Source organism: Lampetra planeri, chromosome 2 (genome assembly GCF_965212315.1).
Source record: "Lampetra planeri chromosome 2, kcLamPlan1.2.h2, whole genome shotgun sequence".
NCBI classification, from domain to species: domain Eukaryota; kingdom Metazoa; phylum Chordata; class Hyperoartia; order Petromyzontiformes; family Petromyzontidae; genus Lampetra; species Lampetra planeri.
The window spans coordinates 14,455,209-14,478,805 of NC_136108.1; the positions used below are offsets into that span (position 1 = coordinate 14,455,209).

Here is a 23,597-nt window from a genome sequence, read left to right on the forward strand (position 1 = left end):
TGGTGACTTAGATAAAATTTGAATCAAGGAAAATAAACAAATGGCAAGCTGTGCATGAAACTGTCCTGGACTTCACTGTTTCCAGTATTAAATGAATGCACGGTGGAATATAAGAGCATCACTAATGGGAAGATATAGGCAGCAATGCTAGTGCTGACCATATCACCTCATCCTGTGCAGTGCTGGCCTTGGTAGGTTACCAACAGAATTTGAACTCAGGTCTTTATAAGGCTAAAACTGTCTTTGTCTTTTATATGTGTCTGTGCAGTTTCTACGGACAATGCAAGCATTTCTTTATGGCCAAGCCAAGGACGGTGAGACAGGTGGGCCACCGGTGTTCCCATCTGTCTGGCAGCCCCGACGCCCACCCCTCACCTTCCCCCCGCAGTCTTATATGGTGAGCACCAGACACCCAGGGCAAGCCTTGGGTCTATTTTATGGGACCAAGGTTTCCATTGAGAAAGGGAAGTGGCAAGGAATGATTGGTTTTGAATGAGTCACCGGTGGCTAACAATATATATTACGGCGCAGCTCTGCAATTACTTGCTCACACCACTGGTGTTGAAAGGGCTCCACTAGAGGGAGCTATGGAAAACCTGTCCAGGGGGTACTTAACCTACTCTTCCACACTAGCCAGATGTCTTGGAAGAGGTCAGAGTACCCACTTTATCCCGCTATACACGACCTGCCGATCAACTGTGTACACATTTATTCTGATGGATGGACAGAGGCAGTGGGGATTGTTTCAACTGCCGTGCAATGAAATTGAACCGTGATCTCTGGATTGCAAGCCCGATGCGCTAACCATTAAACCAGCATCCTCAATGTCTACGCACCTCCGATTAGCACGGTTGGTGACGTACGGTGCGAAAGAAGTTCAACATACATACTATTGCTGTTCTACTTGTGATAATTTAATTTAACGCCATTTTCAATTGTTTTGTTTTTCAGATGAAAAACTACTTCAAACCGAAACAAATGTCCAAGATGAACGATCTTGTTTAAAGCATTCTGTTATCTTTATGAATATCTGTGTGTGTGCATGTTTATTGTTTAATTTGTTGAAATAAAACAGGCATTTCCCATTGCCCGCGTTTTTTCCATGAAAAATAACAGTGAAAAATGTCTTTATTTCAAAAATATTTATATTCTGTTCAAACATTTATAAAAACAATTATACAACTTCTTCCTCTAGTTTAGACATTGGGTAAATTTTGCACATAAAGAGAATGCTGCACATACCAACCGATACACACCCAAGGCAGTTCACCCATATGTGTGCAAACAGTATCTGTAAGAATTTTTTTTTTTAATCATTGAAGACCACATTATTAACCGTGTACATATAACATCAACCATATAGTGTCCCTCGAGATCTATATATCCACTGCACATTATGTGCATGACACACAGGTTACGCCAGGAAATGAAATGCAATCAACATCAAGATAGTGCAAAGTGACTGTATAATACAAATAGAAGACATCACCACCCTATGCCATGCAGGTAACTCTTGTACTTCTGAAAGAGCTTTCTGGCAATGCTCAAGGTGTCTCCCACGGGTGCTGTGGGGTATTTCTTCCCATTGGACACAAAGGCGCTCTCCAGTAGGAAAGCCTGGGCATTAAACTCATCCTGGTGGAAGGGCAGTCCACTGCTGATGCTCTCCACGAGCATGTTGACAAAGCGCTTCCAGCGTGGGGCATAGTAATCCTGCACCAGTCCCGCCCACTGCTTGTTGCCATAGTCAAGGATGTTGCCTTTGGGTCCCCACAGCGTGATCTGATTGCGGGCGTTGAAGTCGTACATGGCGGCCTCTGAGGGCGACGTGGCCATGGCAGCTGCATCGCGCAGCCAGCGACCCAGCAGGAAGTGACCGTCGCTCGCCAGGAGGGCATCCAGGTCAGGGAAGAGATCCTCGACAATGATGCCACTCGCCTCAAGCAGCTCGCGGAGAGAACGTGCGGCAAACGCAGAGCGCACCCTCTCGTAAAAGTGAGACACCAGCAGCTGCATCGCTTGCCGACTCACGTCCGTCAAGTCGTATAGAAAGGTCTGACTCGTGCCGAACTGCTCAGAGCCATTCAGCAGCAGCTCCCACGCCAGGGTAAGGTCGCTGGCATTGTACCACGTCGCCGTGCTGAGTTTGAGCGACGGTCGCCACACGAGCGGGCTCCGGTTGTGGTCCACAACATCGGTGGTGCAGTTATAAACACTCCGGAAGAGCAGCCTCCACGCCGCGATGGCGTTCGCGTTTGCCACTCCGTACCTGCGTGTGCCGTAGTCGCCAGCCCAAGTCGCGAGGTCCACCGGCTCATCGCTCCACCCCTTCTCATTCATCAACTCGTACACCACGTCGTTCTGCTCGATGCCCTCAGGAGCGAGTCCGGTGCCCACCATCGTGGATCCCTCGAAAGCGCGTGCGGCCGCCGGTCCCGTGTTCACGCTCTCCACTTTGCCAAATAGACCGTGGTTCCCCCCGAAGTTGTGCAGCATGCACCAGATGAACGGCTGGCCATAGAAGGATTCTGTCATTTTGTAGACAGGGAAAGTTTCCGCGAAAAGGTCGAGTACCAACATACTGCCTTGAGGGACGCTCTTAAGCAGAGCCTGGACTTGGGGTGGCTGCCAGAAGTCTTGGTTGTGGTAGAACAGCCAGCCTTGCATCAGCCACACTGCTTTGCTGTCCACTAATTTGGGCGAAAAAAGAAATACAAATTAACCTTATGGCGGGACACCGGGGTCCTGTAAGCCCCCGGCTCTTACGTAAACTGCGTTGCGACGTAATTGTATGTTGTGTTGAAGGTGAACGATACGGCAATCTGTTCCTCTCGACGAGCTCTACACGATGCGCTATTCAAAGTTTTGTTTCTTGTGCGCATTCGTCCTTGCTGCGCTTGGACGACATGACAACAGAATGATCCGTGCCAGGTGGGTTACGGAATTTATGTGCGCGGTGGGACGGAGTCGCCAAAAATAAATTGATCAATTACGATTTTGACTTCCGTTTATTCTGGACCCCGGGGTCCCACCATAAGGTTCCAATGATAAATCAAAATGCTGTACACTTGTAGCAATGAAATTTGTTTAGGAGCTTAATATTTAACGAGAAAACTGACACAATTTACTGACATTCGGGTTTAAATATTTATGCGGTAATATAATCTGGTGGAATGGTAGTGGCAGACTACATGACTGGCTCGCGGAAGATTGAATATGTTAATCCGAGTCAGGAGTTGACCCACCACCACAGTCCTCTGAGGTTTATAAAACGAGTACAGTGCCACCTTGTGGGAAGTGAACGATGGTTGCGCTTTGGAGATAAAGGAACCTAAACTAAAACAAAACGAAATATTTTTTTATTTTACCAGGTAAAGCCCACTAAGCTGTATAGCTCTTTTTTTAGAGGTGACCTGGCCACAAATGATAGCTCAATGAAGTGGCTTATCATGTGGAACTTTATAGCAGCCAAATAATCTAAATGCATGTTTATTCTGAATGTGGAGGGAAAAACCAGGAGGGCTCTGATAGAAATCCACGAGACCAAGGGGAGGACATGCAAAGTCCAAATAGACAGGCGTCAGGGTCGGGGTCGAACCCACACCCTCCTTCATACCAGGGGAGGAGGATGGCATCTAGCCACCGCTGTGCCCAACAGATTTAGAGCCACCAATTAAAACATTAAATGACACCAAGGTTACTGCTCGTTTGAGCAGAGAGGCTTTGTGACGTTGTGCTTACAATAAGTGTATGTATATTCTTGGTTCTTTCAGTAAAGTCACGGAGAAGGGAAATAATAAAATTATGACGTTAGGAAAAACCGCCACTTTTTTCAAATATTCTTGCTGTGGATTTCACACCTGATGGTGATTGCTGGTGGTGTTGCAGTCGAAACGTCGTGATACTTTTTATTGTTTTATATCTTTTTTATTTTATTATTTCCCTTCTACTTGACTTTACCGAAAGAACCAAAAATATGAATCCCTGCAGTCACGGAAACTTTAAATAAAAAATAAGTGTATGTTTACGAGTTTAAAACAATAAGGTGGGTAAAGCATCAGGTGCGAACCACTCACACCTACCGGCTGTCATGGACTTGTAAATGGAGGCGCTCAAGCTGCCAAGGTAGGTGGGCTCCGAGGAGGAGGGTGTGTTTTCGTTGAAGGTATCGGCACTGTACACATGGTCTGTGCCCAGCGTCGCGATGATCCTGGAAAGGAATGCGCTGCTGATGGTGCGGAATAGTGGATCCTCTGGGCTCAGCAGGAACGTGCAGGAGCAGTTGCAGTCAAAGTGGCCCCACGTGCCCAGACGCGTCACGTTGGCCTTTGGAAACACCCTGCAAGAAAAATAGGACATGGCATCATGAATGATGGCCTCCTCCCACACAGTGATCGTCCTTGAAAGTTGTTCATTACAATGCAAATTGCTGCTCCACAGCCGTTAATAGCAATACATGTAAACCCTCCATAGACCTAGCTGAAACATTCAGAATTTTCAGTTTATTCCTCGAGTTGTCGTGATTGCAAAAAGCAGTCATATGATAGTGTAAAAAAGGACATTTTAAAATCAGAAAATAACCATTACCAAAGTCGAAAGGACCACATTATTCAGAAAATCATTTTGTTTCACAACACATCTCTACATCCTCATGAGGCACAGCCCGAGTCTTGTTACCCGGCGTGTTGGCTCACCGAGTGATGGCCTCAGGAACATGGCCAGCAAACGCGGGGAGGACGGGCATCATCCCAAATGAGCGCATCCGTTTCACAATCTTCATCTGCAAAACACCGCATCACAACAGCCTCACTAAAAATCACAAGAGTACGCGTAACGTGATTCGATAATGTTCAAAGCGTGGGCAACCGAACAGCGTGTTGGTTTGAGTCTGGGAAGGAAGTATTGCAGCTTCGTCTGTGTGCCTCTGTTACATAAACATGCATGGGGAAACATCCGGAGGCAACAACCTGAAGGGCGAGCTGTCCTTGTTGCCAGCTCTGCGGCAGTGGTCCTGCCCAGCTGTGCAAGTTGCCCATGCGCTGCCAGGCCAGAAAGGCAGGGCCCACCATGAACGCATCAAACTCTGCCTGCGTTAGCCCCAGCGCCAGGTAGACCTGGAGTTACACGCGAGGGAATAGGGATAGTATTAGCATGAGAGAACATCAATGTCAAGGCACCAAAACAAGGGCATGTGAAAATGCACTCAAACAATGGAAGGTTCTGCACTTTTTAAATGGTGTAACAAAGGTCAGCTAGTGTGCAAATACGTAATCGCAGATACAATTTACTAATCTGCACAAAGGTTATGTATTTACAGTACATACAGTAGATACATTGTCACATGAATTAATGATTTCTCAATCCAACTGAAAGTGCAGTTCGAAGGTCTTTATTCTCAGAGCAGTATTCCACACTGGCAAGCAGAACCTTCTGCCAAATGGCCTCCTGTCCGGTGAGGGCGAGTGGGAGGTTGATGCCATTCAGGGCCATCCAGTCGATCTCCTGCTGCCAGCGCTTCCAGCTCCACCACACAGCCGAGTAGCTTGGCGTACACACGTTCTGGTAATAGCGGAACCTGAAAGTGCACAAGCCCCGGGTTAGGGGTCAGGTTTATTTACATCAGGGTTCAGCCAATGTCCTGTTGCTATGGCTGCAAAAACGACATTTGGAGGACCAGGGAAAATGTCAGATGAGGTGCCCTGTGGCTCATTCTAAGGTCCATGATGTCCTTTTTGATGCCACCTTAGATCCGAAGACTGGGGCAAACAGATCCACCTGCCCCCGAACTCGATCGGGTCATGTCAGCGTCAGGCTAAATGCAGGACTATGCTCTCTTGGTGTTTTAATCGGGGTTAATGCCAGTAGGATGTGGCATTGTTTCTCCATCACCACATAACCGTGCAGGCTGATGGGCGAGGTTTAAAGGATTAGATGTTCACTTGAGTGTTGGGGTTAGAGGCAGGGCAATATTCTGTTAACATTGTTCCTTTGAATAGGGATAGATTTAGGACTGGCCAAACACGCCACTTCCCGTGAACACATCATAATTAGCGTAGTTGTGGAATAATAAACCAAAATAAATAAACACATCTTCACGTATCTGTCCGTCCACGTAAAATAAAGTCTTTGTTTACACTTCCCATCAACCACAAGGGCTTCTGAGAGTGCATAATGTAAGCAACATTGTGGTTCAACACAAGCAAACCTTTTTTATCAATACTTTCGGACAGATATATGAATATATATTTAGTTTCTTCACGTTAATGTCAGAATAATCATTAGATGCATGTCCATTTCTTATATTGTCCTCTAAGTGGGTGTTTCAAGATCAGTGTGCCATGGTGAATTTTTTTTCTATTTTGCACTCCTATTTGGATAGTTTGTATTGTTTGATGCTGTAACTTGCTGACCCGAAAACACGAGATATCTGTGAAAAACAGCTTCATAGCTCATCGGATTCCTCCAGGATAAATACAGATTTTGATTCGAAAGGGGTAGGTCAGTGTCAGGGCCCTGGGATGTGTCAGGATGAAGGGCAGGGCCAGTGTCAGAGTGAAGGGCAGTGTCAGAGTGAAGGGCAGGGTCAGTGTCTGGGTGAAGGGCAGGGTCAGTGTCTGGGTGAAGGGCAGGGTCAGAGCGAAGGGCAGGGTCAGTGTCAAGAGGGAAGGGCAGTGTCAGGGTGAAGGGCAGGGTCAGTGTGAAGGGCCAGGGTCAGTGTGAAGGGCAGGGTCAGAGTGAAGGGCAGGGTCAAAGTGAAGGGCAGGGTCAGGGTCAGAGTGAAGGGCGGGGTCAGTGTCAGGGTGAAGGTCAGTGTCAGTGTGAAGGTCAGGGTCAGAGTGAAGGGCAGGGTCAGAGTGAAGGGCCAGGGTCACTGCCAGTCAGTCAGTGGCGGTGCTGTCCCCGTGTTCTCCACCCCCCGCTCGCCTGTTGGGGCTCTCCACACGCACGAGGCCCGGCACCCGAGGCAGGGGCCTCTGCAGGCGAAGCTGCGCCCCGGACCACGACACGTGACAGCCGCAGTGGCGCTTCAGGAAGAAGTAGAAGCCCGAGGCGGCCGCTACGCCGCTGCTGCCCCGCACCTCGAGGCGGCCGTCGGCGCCGCTCTGCAGCTCGAAGGCACCGCCGGGTGCCGCACGGGCCACGGCCGGGTCCACGGACACCGAGAATTCGCCCGACCGGCCCGGCAGCAGCCGCTCGATCAGCAGCTGCACCGCCCTGGACTGCGTGCGCGGCTCGGTGGGGGAGGACAGGCCGAACACCCCGGACCCCGAGCCGGACTGGCCCTCCGGAGAGCCGAACACGACCCCGAGCCGGCAGAGGAAGAGGAGAGGCCAAGCGAGCCCCGAAAGGGCCACGCGGGACCGGGTGCCAGGGGACCCGCCTCGGTCCGGCGGGGACCTCGAGCGGAGGCATGGGGACATCGCAGGGAGATGGGCGATGGAGGGCAAGATCATCCACCACTACCGTTGTCCCTCTGCTTCTCTCTCCTTCCCCCTCCTTCCCCGCACCCACCGTGTTCAGGGCGGAGCGAGTAGAGGAAACACGCACGCAGAACCGCCCTGAAAGCAATGCTGGGGGTGGGTGGGGTGGTCTCGCTTGACATTTGGGGGCATGGCTAGTTTTAAACAATGCACAGACGTGTGTTCAACGAGCACTATTGCCACCGTCATGCAAAAAGAACCACCAACACTTCACGAATAACTGCATTGTGAACTTCCGTGTGTTGTTTGAAACGTATGCTTACTTGGCCTGCACTGGTTTATGATGGTTTGTTTCGTCATTTACAGATTTTATTATTGGGCATGGCTGTGTTACATGGGGGTCTGGGAGCATTGCTGGGATAAATTTAAGTCCCAAAGCTAGGGCCGGGCTACACAGGGGCACTGGTGCATAACAAGGTCCGATTGGGATGTAATTGGGTCTAGGGGCATGGCTAGATTTAATAGTCATCAGATTATAACAGATCATAGCCAGGCTGCACGTGATGGCAAGGTTACACACGGGTCCATGGACAAAGTGGTAAATTGTGACTATCCAGCCCAGCGTTCTTCATTGCTAGGCCCGCAAGCCACCTGCGGCCCCTGGTGGCCTTTAGTGCGGCCCCTGGGGACCTTCAGTGAGGCCCCTGGTGGCCTTTAGTGAGGTCCCTGGTGGCCTTTAGTGAGGTCCCTGGTGGCCTTCAGTGCAGCCCCTGGGGACCTTCAGTGAGGCCCCTGGTGGCCTTCAGTGCAGCCCCTGGGGACCTTCAGTGAGGCCCTTGGTGGCCTTTAGTGAGGGCCCTGGTGGCCTTTAGGGAGGCCCCTGGTGACCTTTAGTGTGACCCCTGGTGGCCTTTAGTGTGGCCCCTGGCGGCCTTTAGTGAGGCCCCTGGTGGCCTTTAGGGAGGCCCCTGGAGGCCTTTATTGCGACCCCCGACAATACACAAACGTGAAAACGCCTCATTATGCTGCAAAAACGAATGGTTTCAAATGTGGCGGCCCTCACACTGATGTCTTATCGGCGAAAATGCTCCCCCCTCGCCCCCTCTGAAAATTAGTGAAGAACACTGGTCCAGTCCATAATACATCAATCGTAACTGTCCAGTCCGATTAGCACGGTTGGCTAGGTACGGTGCGAAAGACGTTCAACATATACAGTACTCTACACAGGGTTTAAATTGACGGCTGTGTACGAAACACCACCTCTCACGAGTTTATAATTAACTTGCCATGTCTTAAAGATGTACTTCCTACAATGTTATCCACCTACACATTTTTATAAGGTACAGTATTTTAATGAGGACAATAGTCAAGTGTTTTTCAAGTTTTTAAAAACGTGTTCTTTTTACCTTTTTTTCTCCGCTTGTGAATTATATTTTACAAGGCGGAGAACACTGATGGACAACTCTTGTAAGACACACCTGGGAAATGTTGATTTTAAAAACAAAAGACTGGCAACTTAGGAGAAATAAAAGGTTATGCGACCAAAGGTGTGGTGTTAACGTGTTTCAACCAAAGCTCTATATAAACCTGTGCCACCAGTTGCCAAAATACATGACTAATTATAAATCCCTCATGGGGAATCTGCAGTAACACTTGCAAAGAAAACATATCCAACAATACATCTCAGTAAATTCTAGATTTTAAAAGGCAAATTGTATATTACAGATAGTCCACAGTATTTTTAAATTGGAAGAAATATATAATTTTCAATTGGCTACCTCCATCACGTCAATGTAATGCACCCTCCAAAGTGGATTCATTTTAAAAGCAGAGAAAATAGGTAATGTAAACCACTCTACTGCAAACATAAATGAAAATATTTTGATTAAAGTGTTGGGAAAGAAATCAATACATTTCATGAATTAAAGCAATATAGAACTCTTATTACCCATGACCCTATTATCCGTGGGATGTTGGTTCCACAGAAACTACAATTATCCGTGGCATTCTATTTAGTGCAATTCGTTTTTCCCATCCTGCTTTGCGGAATGGCTTCCGATTATCCACAGAATATATAGGGTTAATCAGCAAATTCATCCTATTATCTGCAATTATCCATGATTTCCCCCGCAGATAAGTAGTCAATTTACGGATTGCACAATGGATAATAGTGCATCCGATATTCGTCCCCACATCACCACGGATAAGAGGTGTCCGTGTTCTGTATTTGCAAAAGAGTGCACAACCGATGTATTGAACCCTTTTCCAGAAAATAATACGAAACACGCAAGACGCACGGGCTATGCAGAGTTTTACTTTATTGTATTCAAGTGGTGTACAGTGTTTTGATTGGACCATAGTGTTAGAAGGTGTGCAGTCCGGCACCTTTACTGCCGGGGTGGGAGGTGGGCCGATGGCACCACACAGCCCAGCGCTTTTGTGGAATGATGGGAAGCATTTTGCAGACAAAACACAACGAAAAGTATACTTCATTAAATAATACATCCAATAAAGCCCAAATTTGAAAGCAGGAAAAATGATGCCCCGGGCACGCACGCAGGGAGATATCTGAAAAGGTGTGTGAGACCACATGCTCAACGTTTCAAACATTTAGCAAAAACATTACACATTAAATGCAAAGAGATACTTTCTGTCGACGTTGTGAATTTTCTTCAACAGATCATGAATACAGATTAAAAGCTCTGTGACAATCTTGCAGAAATAAACTGTCATTCAAGGTGAATCGTAGGTTTTTACATGATTTACTGTGTCTCACTGGCAATTCTCAGATGATACACAACACATCAAACATACTCAAGCAGCAACAAGCTCTTGGGAGGTTTGCAACGTTGTGGCATGGCACTGCATTACAAAATAAGTTGTAAATAACTTTCATTCGATGTGTGTGAGCCACTCAGGCCTTTGTGCCAACATCAATTCCCAGAGCGAATCTGTGACCTATTCCATAGAGGTCAAGTTACTGCAACTACCGTACGAGAGAATAATACATTGCTAATGATGCTTGTGTTTATCATTTGCATAAGCAATTCAGTTTATTTTTAACTCCACTCCCCTGCAGATTCATTTTTACCATTAATCAAAAAGAGCTTATATGCAACGTTTCAATTTAATCTCCTTAAACTGGAGACACGGTAAACGTGATACCTGCGAGGTGGAAGACCTCTAGAAATGTAATTAAACACGGTCCTCGTAGGCAGTGAGGTGTCCAGTACCAAAAGGGCACGTGACACACGAAAACCATCCTCACCGCTCACTCCCACTTCTGACCAATTTTCTGAGTTATTTGCCACAGATGTTGCAACTGGCAAACCTACACTAATGCATTGGAATACTGCACTCAAGAGATGCAGTAATGGAAAAAAAGGCATGGGCTGTCGCTTTCCGATTTTCCTGCACGAATATGCACAAAAGAACCCATATCAACCGTGCTTTTTAATGCGGAAAAAAATTGGCAGGTGATAAATTACTCCCAAGAGCAAATTCTAAAATAACACATCAGTGAGCACGAGTGATGTCAGCAATGTGAGTTCCATATCAATATTGTTGTTTGCAACTACAACTTTGAAATGCATTACATGCCCAACACTATATGTGTTTACATCCAGTATTATGTTCATTTTGCCATGGCAGCATTGTATAAAAACATTTTACTGAACATCATAATGAACCATGCATAAAACTAAGACTCCAAACACAGTCAATTAATTGCACCAAAGAATTACTGTGATTTTCCCATTTTTACTTTGCATTACAACGGTCAACTAGCACCACACAGCGGCAATGCAGAAACGAAACATTTACATTTTCGAGTATGAGACTGAAAGCAAAACAATACAAAACGACTTGAAGATACTATTTTCTAGGCACTTATTTTGTGTACCAACATTGGCAGTAGAGACATTTGTGCACCCACTCTGGCAGCAGAGACAAATCATTCTTCAGCAAAAGTCACTTATTGACATTATTTTGAAGTAGCACAAAGCATGCCTTTGCATGCCAACGAGAACGGCAGTGATCTTGGCTTGGTAGCCAATCTTCATTGAGTAAACACGCATTCCAATGGAAGGCCATGAGAAATAACAAGGCAGTGATCTCTGGTTTATGAAATTCTTTAGACACGTCGTTATCACGAGAAAAATCACAGGACTTAAATACCCCAAAAAGGCACCATTTTTACTTCTCCAACATTGTTACAACAAATTTAAGATTTTAAAATGTTTTTTTTAAACACACGTGAGCAAGCAATAACAATTCCCATCAAAATGTTGATGACACAAGTTTTGAAACAAATTTTTTTTTTGATTTTTGGTAATGACAGTTAAGACCGTTATCTTAAACCCTTTTGCGGCAGTGAGGCAACATATGAGTCGGGTCCCATGACGAGACCACTCTCTGGTTCGAAGGGTTCAAGTATGGCTGTTGATGCTGCATCCAAAAGGCCTGGTTACAGGCCAGAAAATATTGTGTCTCCACTGTGGTGCAGGTTGGAAACAACAAAAACCAACGTGTGAAGGAGCAAACGTGAACACATAAGGCAAACATGTCAAAGACATGCAATTACCATCATCACCCTGCGACTCTTGTTAGCTGGTGATTTTTAAAATATCACTACGCTTGTACAGAAGTTGCATAAACATACAGCCTGATTGTACACTCTTCTTCCTAGACAATGGGATAGTTAACGAACAGCTGAGCAGTGTACATTTACTGCGTTGGCTCCAATTCACGTTTAAACAACCTGCAGCTCAAGTTTAATCTAATGAGCATAGTATGCACAAACACAAAAGCAAACCCAGACCAAACCACCAAGGCCCTCCCTTCGCCTCTATATGGAGGCGGCAATTCTGTGAGTAGAGCAGCGACTGTTACGGTTGAGCCTCTGCAGCGTTTATCACGGAGTCCGACCATCCGCTTACAATTACTGCAGTGTCATTCTGTACAAGAGCTCTAACACCTTTAGAGCTTACAAAAGTTGTTCCTGACAGTTCAATAGCAGCGTTAAGTGATTTTTTTTTTACGTTTTATGTTTTGATGTACACAATAAATACCTCATCTCTAAAATAAGCTTTTCCGTGTATTGAATTGGTTTGCTGTCTGCCCTGAAGTGTATAAGGTTTTGAATACCATTCCCTGTGTTCATGTGCATGTTAGATCAAATAAATAAGCCGGCAGTGGCTGGAGCAGCTACTTTGGTCCCTTTAGGTACGTTTGCGAGCGCTGTGCCGTTAGTTTTACCGTCTACATTGAGGAATTTGGTTTTTGCAGAACCGGGACGAAAAAAAAGATAACATTACAATTCCAGAGTCTGAAACGTACACACAGACTACTACGACATTTAATTGTGCAAATTAAACTGATCTTGTTGTTGTTGTTGTAGATAGCTGCCTGAAAGCACATGCAGGTTTTAGAAATGGTTTTCCAATTATCCAAGAATGGAAGTTAGTATGTTAGCACACAAAAACATCCCATTAGTTGCAGGTCGTAATATAGACACAGCGCATGTACTTATTAATTGGTTATAAAACCAACGGTAACATTAACAAAATGTCCTCTATAGTTTTGCATGCAATGATAAACCTGAACTGCATAGTAATGTACAGGTTCTACAATACCGCGATAGACAACCGGACAGGTGTCAGATTGAATGCTTCGAGTTTAACATTAGCACAGCAGTGCACGTACAATGCAATGCACAAGCAGCTGATGGTGCAAATATTCATGCTACCCAAGAGCACATCAGACTACACATTGACATTACGATCAGCTTCATGGACAGCCTCTTAGGAACGGCCTGAGTACAGGGCACCAGGCCACCCTCTCTCATGCGACTGTGCTCCATGACCAACAGGCACTTGTTTTCTGACTTGCGCACAATCAAGTCAACCCCTCCGAGAGTCACTCTGGTCCAGAAATCAGCGGCCCAGTGCAGCAACAACTCCACGAACAGAAACGGTGTTGGATGCACATCACAGGTTTCAAGTGACCCTGAGGAGGGACTCCCCCCACATCCTCATTTAATGCATAATTGACTTAGCAGAGACCATCAATGTTAATTGGAATTTAAATGGAACCTAGCTCAAAGGGCCAAAGGTATAATGGTGCGGTGCCACGACCATTGTAACCACTTTATGCTATCCAGGTCACTATTCTGTAATGATTAACAGTGTGTAATACCAAGTGTAAATTTAAGGCAATTTAGACACCGACCTATTTCGTGTTTTAATTTGTTTTCGTCTTGCCATTCTCACCAGTATCAGCCCAGTCTCAATAATAGGCAATACTGCAATAACGCAGAAGGCTGTCACCTCCACATCTGCTGGCATTCAGGGAGAACAAATGCATAACATCTTTAGCCCAGGTATCTGACATCAGCTGGAAGTGCAGCACTGGAGAAGCTGATTCGAATGCTCTACAAATTTAGCAAGGCACTTTAGCAAATGTATTGCCTGCTGAATTAAGATAAACTATGCAATGGAAGCAAAACTCACAGTGAATAATTGGTTTGATAATCAAGATTCATTAACTCGCAGGCAAGGCACAGATGGAGCTGCACATGCAAGCTCCTATTCTGGAAGCAAATGCATCCACGCTGGTTAGTAAGTGTTTTACCACAACATCAGTTCAGTGTGAACTTTTATATCCTTAAAAAACTTAATTGCAAGCCATATAAATCGCATATTTACTGTAAAAATAGTCTGTCAATTATATTAACGTCTGTACCCATGTGAGAGAGCGTGAAATTTAGGCCGACAACATCAAGATTGGGTCGAGGTGGCAGAGTGGCTTGAGATGTCCTGACTGGCGGCGATTCCTGGTGGAGGAGTAACACTGCAAGCTCCTCCACTCTCAAAACTCCTCGCTTATTTTTAAAGTTAACATTGATTGATCGTATTGTGTGAACTCAGTTACAATGCAACTGTGATGACATGGAAAATTTGTACGTTCAAAATAACGAGTAAAATTTGGGTTGAATTTTTAGTTTTTGGCACAAGAAAGCAAAAAAAGGTGGGTTTAATAAATCAGGAAAATGTTAAATTATTTAGCTTAATGCTCAACAACACTTATCCAGTATACAAAAATACAACGCCTGAATAAGTCAGTTTTTACAGTTGGCTTGAATCCCAGACAGACAGCTGACATGGCAGTGAAAGCTTGTCGGGGTAATTTATTGATAAAGCGACATTTTATGAATGTGCCTGTATGTGACATTCGGGAAGCATTTTCCAGGCAAGTGCGAGCAAAATAACCCTGCTCTTCAATTGGATCGATCCTGAAAGGGAAAATCTATAAAAACTCCTACAAACATCACCTTCTCTTCCTCCCAAACACATTCCACTATGACCCTACAACGTAATATTATTCAAGTAACAAAACTCTTATTTTTACACATGTGATCTATGCTGGTCAACTTTTTTCAGACTATTTATGTGCGTTCAACGCGGATGTATATGAATAGCCAGGTACGTGTCAACTATGCAAACTATGCCCACCATGCCGTCTTCAGACCAATCAAAAATGCATTGGCCTTGCCCCTCACCTGCTCTTCATGAATGTAACAATGCCATGAATGGCCGAGTAACCCATCAACTAAAAAAATTATGATGCACCCCCCCCCCTACCACTATCTCTGTTGACCTTGAAGTAGGCAGATGCCCAGGTTGGACGGTCACTTCACGATGCAGCAAACACAAAGAAGCAGCAGCTGAGGCCTCCAAGAAAGGAGTGCATTATTGCGAGAAGTCCCACTATGATGAGTTTGCCAGCTGCCACCTTGGCACGCAACACTCACACAGAAGGGAGAAAAGTGGACACTTCTGCTCAGGCCCTCAGCAGGGCACACGTGGCAGGGCAGAGTGTAGGAAGAATTTGCCTGTGTTGCTCCCGGGCAACCCTGCTAGTCACAGCTGATACATCCTCAACACCTTCTCCATACATTACATCGTCTGAAACACTGTGTTGAATTACACTGCAGTCACACACAGCCACTCCCTAACGACTTACACATTTGGAATATTTTTTTGTTCTCACAATTCTCCCTCTTTCGTGGTTTAAAGGCGACGCAATTGTAAAAATAAATTACTTGATACAAGGAAATAATTTAAACACAACCGCGCCTTTTTGCCTGTGCTTTCAGAACCAAAAGCGAGCCTCTAAGCCTATATCTTTGTCAAAAGAATGAGCAGTTATCCCAAAAAGGAATGCCATTTGTCATTCAAAGTTGGCCCTATATTGATGGAATTTTTTTTTATCACTAAAGAAAAGGTGTGGGTTCAATGCGTTATATTTAGAAAAACACATAGCTACACATTCGCTGTGGTTAGAGATCTCACCGAGATCTGAATTTGCTTTAACACGTAGGCTTTCGCGACCAATATTGTTCATAATCAACGATTTTTGGGTTTAGATTGCGTTATTTATAAATGTGTCGTAACCCTCCACCACCCGACACGGCCAATCAGTAAAAAAAAAAGTGTCACGTTGACAAAAGACAAATAGTTCACTGCTTTAGCCCACCGGTGTGTTGAAGCGTGAAACCACAACATTTACAATTTGAGTACGACGTTTCGCTGGTAATTGCATCCAGCATCATCGGGCAATTCGCCAGAATGGTGAGGCTCTGCTGTGTCTCCCGTTCTTATATAGAGCAGCAGCAGGGTGACGTCATCATTAACTCATTAACTCATCAGGTGCAAAGATTTGAGGGGGGGGGTTATTGTAATTATATACTTGATTAGTAATAAGGCTATTGTTACGATGCGAGTTGTAGATTAGTAATCATTTGGAATGTGTTCTATTGTGATTATGCTACATTAATAATCAGTTAGTGCTTGTTTCCCTTATAAGGAATTGTAATGCATCTTATTTAATAATACGCTTCCAGGCCGCACTAAGCCTGTAGCTGTCTGAGCGATTAAAGTTATTTCTGTTTCTCTCAATCTCAATGGATTCTCTAATTAGTCTTTGCCAGTAGTAACTAGTTTTACACAACACTTCAAGGTGTATATCGGATTAATTGTGTATGTGGCAGATGCTATATTGGACAGACAGGGCGTAACGTTAGTGTAAGACTAAAAGAACACCAGAGAAATATTAAACTATCGCAAACACAACTGTCGGCAGTGGCAAAACATGCTTGTCAACAGGGACACTCAATTGATTTTGACAACGTTGAAGTGTTGTGTAAAACTAGTTACTACTGGCAAAGACTAATTAGAGAATCCATTGAGATTGAGAGAAACAGAAATAACTTTAATCGCTCAGACAGCTACAGGCTTAGTGCGGCCTGGAAGCGTATTATTAAATAAGATGCATTACAATTCCTTATAAGGGAAACAAGCACTAACTGATTATTAATGTAGCATAATCACAATAGAACACATTCCAAATGATTACTAATCTACAACTCGCATCGTAACAATAGCCTTATTACTAATCAAGTATATAATTACAATAACCCCCCCCCTCAAATCTTTGCACCTGATGAGTTAATGAGTTAATGATGACGTCACCCTGCTGCTGCTCTATATAAGAACGGGAGACACAGCAGAGCCTCACCATTCTGGCGAATTGCCCGATGATGCTGGATGCAATTACCAGCGAAACGTCGTACTCAAATTGTAAATGTTGTGGTTTCACGCTTCAACACACCGGTGGGCTAAAGCAGTGAACTATTTGTCTTTTGTCAACGTGACACTTTTTTTACTGATTGGCCGTGTCGGGTGGTGGAGGGTTACAACACATTTATAAATAACGCGATCTAAACCCAAAAATCGTTGATCTGAATTTGCACAAACTTTGTGTGAATTTAAGTCGTTCTAATTATAGTTATCGCCATCACCGACGCTTCCATCAAACTCCCAGCAGAGGTCGCTGCTCTTCCATGGCTGCTCGTGCAGTCCTCGCCAGCCAAGGTGATGATGGCTCCCTGTAGAGGACGATTCATCCAGAGGGGTGGTCCTTCTCCTCTTGAGTTTTGCTTTTGAAACAGCAGCGCTGACGTCCCCACAGCCTCTGCCAGCTCCACATGACACGACCACCGCAGCTGGCAGGCGAGCAGCTCATGCCCTCCCCCCACCCCGCACCAAAACCTCCCCAGCCCACTGGCTCACCTGCACGCACCCTTCACACTCCCGTCCCCTACCGCGGGTCGGGAGGGGTGCGAGGTTCAGGAGGGCGGCGCATTCTCCGCCTGCCGCTCGGCACGGCGCAGCGGAGGGGCCGGGAGGTGAGCGCCCTCGCACTCAGCCTCGCCTGCATCGGAGAAGTACGGCTGCTGGAGAGCGCTCAACGCAGAGATGCGCTTGCTCGGGTTGAAGGTGAGCAATTTCTACAGGAAGCATGGCGCACAAAGGGGAGAGAGAGAGAGAGATAGATGAGATGCGGTCATTGCGGTCAGCGATGGTGTTGCGATACCAAGTGAAACGTTTGTGAGAGTGCTAAATAAAAATAGGAGGCATGTAACAATTCTGACGTTTAGCATACACGGATGGAATCGTTGATGTGAGAATTTATTATTTACAATGATTGCAAAATACATGCGATTTACATGCTGTTAGTTTTAGGCTAATGGGACAATTAAAACTGTCCAAATGAGACCAAAAAAACGAGGAACAAATGTGACAATAAACATTTGCCCAAAGAATTGTTAATTTAATTGTGACCCTGTTTCAATTAATCAGAACTCTGGAGGGTTGAATCACTAAAGGCTACAAAATAAAGGAACAAGTGTTTAAAAATGTTCTATTTCCTGGCAAGTATGGCTTGATAATCTTTGGGCCAACTCAACTTTCAGAAGTATTTCAGGTATTCCACAATATGGGAGATATGGACATGTTTCATGAAGCCATATAAAAACTACGGATGAGGAGACCACAGATCTACAAAGACATCGAAGATTAAAAGTGCACCACTAGCACAGGAAGACTTGCAAGTGTGAGGGTCCAAATTTGACAAGTTCTATAATTTCCTACAAATTAGTGACAGTCTCGTGCACCAAGTCACTCTCACAAATTATACTTCTCTTGGTCTCTTAAGATCTCACCTGGTTTAAGAAATTAAACTTAAAACTTGAAACACTGGGTAACACTAAGCAAACCGTCATTGTACAAAAATACAACAAGAACAAGGACGTGTATACACGTAGGCGCTGGTTTTCTGCACAGATCATGAAAGATGGCATAAAATAAAACGTAAAATTACGCTAGTTCTACTGTTGTTATCTTAGTGCTGGATGTGCTAAACGGAAGTGCTGGCGCTGTGACGGGAAGTGGGAATATGTTGCGCCGCCGGGGTAGAACAAGCCCCTCTCACCAGCAGCAGCTCCTCCCCCAATGGGCCCATCTCTGGCACAACGTTTTTGAGTGCCTGTGGGGGGCGGTAGGCAAAGGAAGTGTACGGCAGCGACACGTCCTGCGGCCAGTCGTCCCGGTTTGGCAGGCCCAGTAGACTGCACACCATGGAAGCGGCAGCAGCATTAATGTCGGAACACATTTTCAACATTGCCATCAGCATCGGCGTCAGCACCATCACCAATCAGCGTCATCATTCCAATCAGCATCATAATCAACGTCAATTATTTGTGTCACAATCTGCCTAAGCGTAACATTTCAACATGACCACCTGCAGCAACAGCCTTTCCATAAGCATCATCAGCATACATTTTCAACGTGACTATCAGCATCATCGGCATTAGCATCAGTGTCTGCATGTGCGTCAGCAGCACCAGCCTCTTATGTTGCTTGAATAAGTAGTCAGAGACAAAGGGGCATCTAAGCTTATTTTATATTTATAGAGTAACTTTAACATAATTATAAAAAAACGGTATAAATAAATAAATTATTTCGGTGGATAGGGGCGTTCAAGGGATGAGGAATGGGTGATCATGGTAGAGGATAACTAGAGGGTGAGGAAAGAGTAGGGGAGGGAAGAGAATAGGCGATGGAGGTAAATATGCAGCATACTCTAGCTGGGAAGATACAATTGGTATGATGTCACATATCCTGTCACAGAGTGACAGTGATTCATCTCAAAGAGCACAGGGACACGCACGGCGTCCTGTTCTTCTCTGCCAATGCCATGACCGTTGCTTTTCTTCCAATTAACATATTCCCGCGGAGAGAGCTGGTAGGAACTTTGGGTTGCTCGGTCAATGGCCAGGGTCAACGGCGGCGTGGTGTATTCCGCAAATATGGCCGACTGTGAGGGCAGGCACAAGCCGGCGTGAGTAGGTTAAACGTTGAGTTGTATAAGGGCACCACGGGGTGACCTGCCCCTCCCCTCCCAGCCCCACCCCTCCCTCCCACCCCCCACCCAGCCCCTCCCCAACCTCCCCACCCAGCCCCTCCCCAACCTCCCCACCCAGCCCCTCCCCACCCTCCCCACCCAGCCCCTCGCTCCCCACCCTCCCCTCCCCACCCAGCCCCTCCCTCCCCATCCAGCCCCTCCCCACCCAGCCCCTCCCTCCCCATCCAGCCCCTCCCTGCACGACGGACACAATAATCCCCTGTGGGCTGGTGTAACCAGGAAGTTCCTACTAGTAACAGCCACTTCTATGGGTCCTTTTAAATTCCATTGACTTGGCTCGCGATGTGGAGAAGTAGTCATTTACATTCCAATGATACCCCTTTGAAATGGTGTCAAAGTGGACACATTTGCTGGCTGTTCATTCACCTGCTTACGTTTCAGATACTGTACTTGAGTTGATGTATTTTGAAATGATGCACAAATACGACACGACAGTTCACCTTCATAAATTGCAATCCCTTACCAAGCTGCACAGAACACAATTCACATTCTGCTGCTGTGTTTTCATTTCCAGTTAAAATGCACGTTGCAAGAAGATGAATGCGCATTGACGCTTTTTGGGGAGAGCTGCTCGACTTTATACATGCATTCGCATTCAAGTGGAACACGCATGGTGCCTGTGCTACTCAGGCACCACATTGCTTCCTGTGCTCCGGTGTGGAGAAGTGAAGCAGTGGGTGAAGTGCATGGTTGAAACCAACACAATAACTCAAGGCATTTCCGTTGTCAAAACAATTCCAGAAACATTATCATTTTTGGCAACTGGGCTTGTCACGATCGAATCCTACTTGTCAAATGGGATGGATGCTGCAAATGCCCCCAGGGTGGTTTAGGCCACATGAGTCAGGTCGTGGTTTCTATTTTAAGTTTATAATGGAAGTTGCTTGTCCAACAGTTTTGCACTCATCAGCTGGGGCAGGAAAGGGCCAGTTAAACAACCCAGGAAAGGAGCAAAGGTCACAACCTCTAACCTCATACCCCCACTCGCCCCGCGTGTGCATTTCCCAGAACTCTCGCAGGCAAGCGGTCAACTCTGCAATTGGTTCATGGGCTTCCACACGTTGACCAATCAGGGCCGGTCCCATTAGTGGGGCACACCTCGCTCACAGGTCACAAGCGGGAGGAAGCTGCGGAAATGAAGCTCAATCTGCTGGACCCCACCTCCACTCGTGGACACCCGTAAAGCAGTAATGGAGCCGTTAATCTCTCCCGAGGAAGGCGCGTCCCGTTTAGAGGGAATTATCGGGCAGCAAGAATGTGAAGCAAGAGTTTACTCCCAAGTCACAACAGTGATCCAGAAACTGATTGGTTGAATGCACACACAGGCAGATGATGTTAAGTGACATTAAACTCACGTGTATCTCCACAAGTATATCTCGCTTCCATTATCGTCACTTTTATATGACAGAATATAACATATCCCGTGCTTAACATTACATTATTAATTGAGCAGCTGGTGAGGATATATATTTAAAAACTAAGTTTGTACCTAAGACATTTAGATTCAAATAATGGCAGGCGGAGCAGTGGTATAGTGGTGAGTGTACCGTGGTATGAACCCCACAACCCCAGTTTAAATCCTAGCCAAGGCTAACATAATCTATGAGTGATATTAAAACCGATACTGGGTACTGGCATCTCTTCCCCACCCCCTTCACCAAACCACACTGACCAGCGTGGTGAAGTATGATAACAAAAAACCAACATGGGCGACACGGTGTGAGGATGCCTTCATCTTTTGGTGGATTGAAAAAAGGGCTGGAATTTAATAAGATGCCAGCAATTGGCTTTTTTCCTCCTGAATGCTTCTGAAGTTTTATAGTGCTCTATTCATGAATGGAACAGACCACGCTGAACTTGATGTGAGAGCTGCTCATGTCTGACGTGGGGGAACGGAGGATTGCGTATGCACACAGGTACCAACGTGTTGACATGAGAGAGGAAGTCCAAGGTGAAAGAAACATAAAAACTAGAACAAAACCTGTGAGTCTCCCCCCTCCACGCTTGCAAAGGCAGGAAGTCGCGAGGGCTCGTAGATAAGCGTAGTTAACCCGCAACGGACACTTTTCCACCACCACCCAGGCCACACCTCCCCAGTGCTGCGCTCTCGCTGCCCCTGCCTCATCCCTGCCTTCCCTCCCGCACATGCATGGCCGCAGTGGCGGCAGCGCCATCACATGTGCTTGTGCTGTGACTCGGTTGTGCGGAATGCACTCAATCCTTCGGTTGTGAACAATGATATGGATGTTGATTGCTTCAAGTATTGTCCAGGCAACAATGGAAAAATAACAAAATGCTGTGGAAATAATGTGTTTTTTTCTTTAAAGAAACAATACTTACTCAAAAATCTTTGTCAGCTGATCAAAATCGGAGCTTCCGCAGAAGAGAGGCCTGTGAAGAAAAATGAGACACTTACTATAAACAGTGTCTCGGCTCCGAAAAACCAGGCTGCAGTCCAAGCCGTTAAAAAAGTGGAACTTTTTCAAGTAATAATTTAATGGGGAGAGGTGGCATAGTGATTAGTGCACTATGGACCCAACAACCTAAGTTTGACTGCCAGCTACAGCTAACATCTGTGGTGTGCAATGTTTAGACTGGTTCAGGGCCTTCCTCCATGTGAATAACCAGCCCTGCTGGGCCTGTGCTTATGGTATGTGCGGCGAGGTGGGTGGCCCGTGGCAAAGATACCTGCGTCTGAACATCTCGGCAAAGATGCAGCCAACGCTCCACAGGTCAACGGTGGTGGCATAGCTCGACTGCAGCAGGACCTCCGGGGCGCGGTACCACAGCGTGACCACCTGCAGCCCATGCCGCATATGCACACACAAGCACACAAGCGCACACACACGCATGCACCGTTATAAGAGTCCTTGGACATTACAGCAGCCACTGCCGGGACGGGAAGCACCTCCCACGCTTTCCACATTCGCCAGTCCACTCCGTCCACCTGTAGACATTGTCTAACGCCTTAGAAACACCCAACGGTCACGATCAGTAGACCCAAAAGAGGAGGCCACATCTGGGCACATGGTGTGGCAATGAAAAGGGGTCATGCTGCATTGTCAATACCACTAACATCCCCGTTACCATGTAGCCATGTATGTATGTGGTGTGGGTGAAGGACAGGCTGTCACAACCATCACCACCACCATCCTGTCCATCTTGTGCGTTGCACCCACCACAGTGAAACGTGGTAAATCGTGATAGTTGTATTCAAGATCAAGACGTCACCAGAGCCAAAACTGTTGATGCCACCTATGCGTCGGCAATGCTTTAGACCTTCCGTCAGATTCCGCAGTTGCTGCACAGTAGACACGTAACCTCCCAGATCTGTTCTCCACAGTATCCCACCATCGGGTCTTAGGTCTTCCCCTTGACTTAAAACTAAATCAAGCAATCAGAGGAGTCTCAGATTTGTGGTACGTATGTCAAGTCAGCAGAGGGCCACAAGCTACGTGGTATAAATAGGCCTGTTGCTGAGCAAAATCCTCCCATGAGTCACAGCGAGAAACGCAGCTTTGGCACTGGTGCCGATAAGGGGTTAAGCGTGTCATTGTGCGGTGGTCAAGGCGGCCTGCGGCCGGCCTTGCTGTTGACTCGGCAAAATTGACCTCAATCGGAAAAGCTTGCCTTCTCATGGCGGGCCTAGGCAGCAATCGCTGCCATTCACATTCCCATTGCCACACCTCTGCCCTTCGATGACTGATTTGATGATTCAGAAATGCATTCAAAATATATTTCTTACTTAATGTGTAACAAATTAAAGAACCAATGGATGGATGCATAGCTCTTCTCTTGGCTAAGCAACTTGCAGAGCTTCTGTGATGCTGCTAACAGGTTTTGGCGGTTTTC

General features: G+C 46.1%; 2 protein-coding genes and 1 long non-coding RNA gene across 3 annotated transcripts in view; 1 reads left to right on the top strand and 2 right to left on the bottom strand.

The window, feature by feature from the left end:
* Positions 1 to 268: 268 nt before the first annotated feature.
* LOC144728707 (uncharacterized) lies at positions 269 to 1,087 on the top strand. Its single transcript, XR_013587561.1, has 2 exons — positions 269 to 397; positions 952 to 1,087. It is a non-coding gene; the product is annotated as an uncharacterized LOC144728707 (long non-coding RNA).
* Positions 1,088 to 1,110: 23 nt separating this feature from the next.
* On the bottom strand, positions 1,111 to 7,517 carry NAGLU (N-acetyl-alpha-glucosaminidase). The gene is made up of 6 exons (XM_078608304.1): positions 6,925 to 7,517; positions 5,428 to 5,575; positions 4,968 to 5,114; positions 4,695 to 4,780; positions 4,083 to 4,339; positions 1,111 to 2,690 (listed from the first exon to the last, which is right to left on the bottom strand). The coding sequence occupies exons 1-6, from the start codon at positions 7,452 to 7,454 to the stop codon at positions 1,486 to 1,488; spliced, it is 2,373 nt and encodes a 790-aa protein (XP_078464430.1). The 5' UTR covers positions 7,455 to 7,517; the 3' UTR covers positions 1,111 to 1,485.
* A 2,205-nt stretch (positions 7,518 to 9,722) lies between these two features.
* Positions 9,723 to 23,597, bottom strand: part of LOC144728694 (cyclin-dependent kinase 6-like) — a 51,641-nt gene continuing 37,766 nt past the window's right edge. Inside the window, exons 5-8 of the mRNA XM_078608319.1 lie at positions 22,434 to 22,543; positions 22,086 to 22,136; positions 18,753 to 18,888; positions 9,723 to 17,769 (exon numbers count right to left, since the gene is read on the bottom strand). Of these exons, the coding sequence (XP_078464445.1) occupies positions 17,608 to 17,769; positions 18,753 to 18,888; positions 22,086 to 22,136; positions 22,434 to 22,543 (459 nt within the window). The 3' untranslated portion in view covers positions 9,723 to 17,607. The remainder of the gene's footprint in view (positions 17,770 to 18,752; positions 18,889 to 22,085; positions 22,137 to 22,433; positions 22,544 to 23,597) is intronic.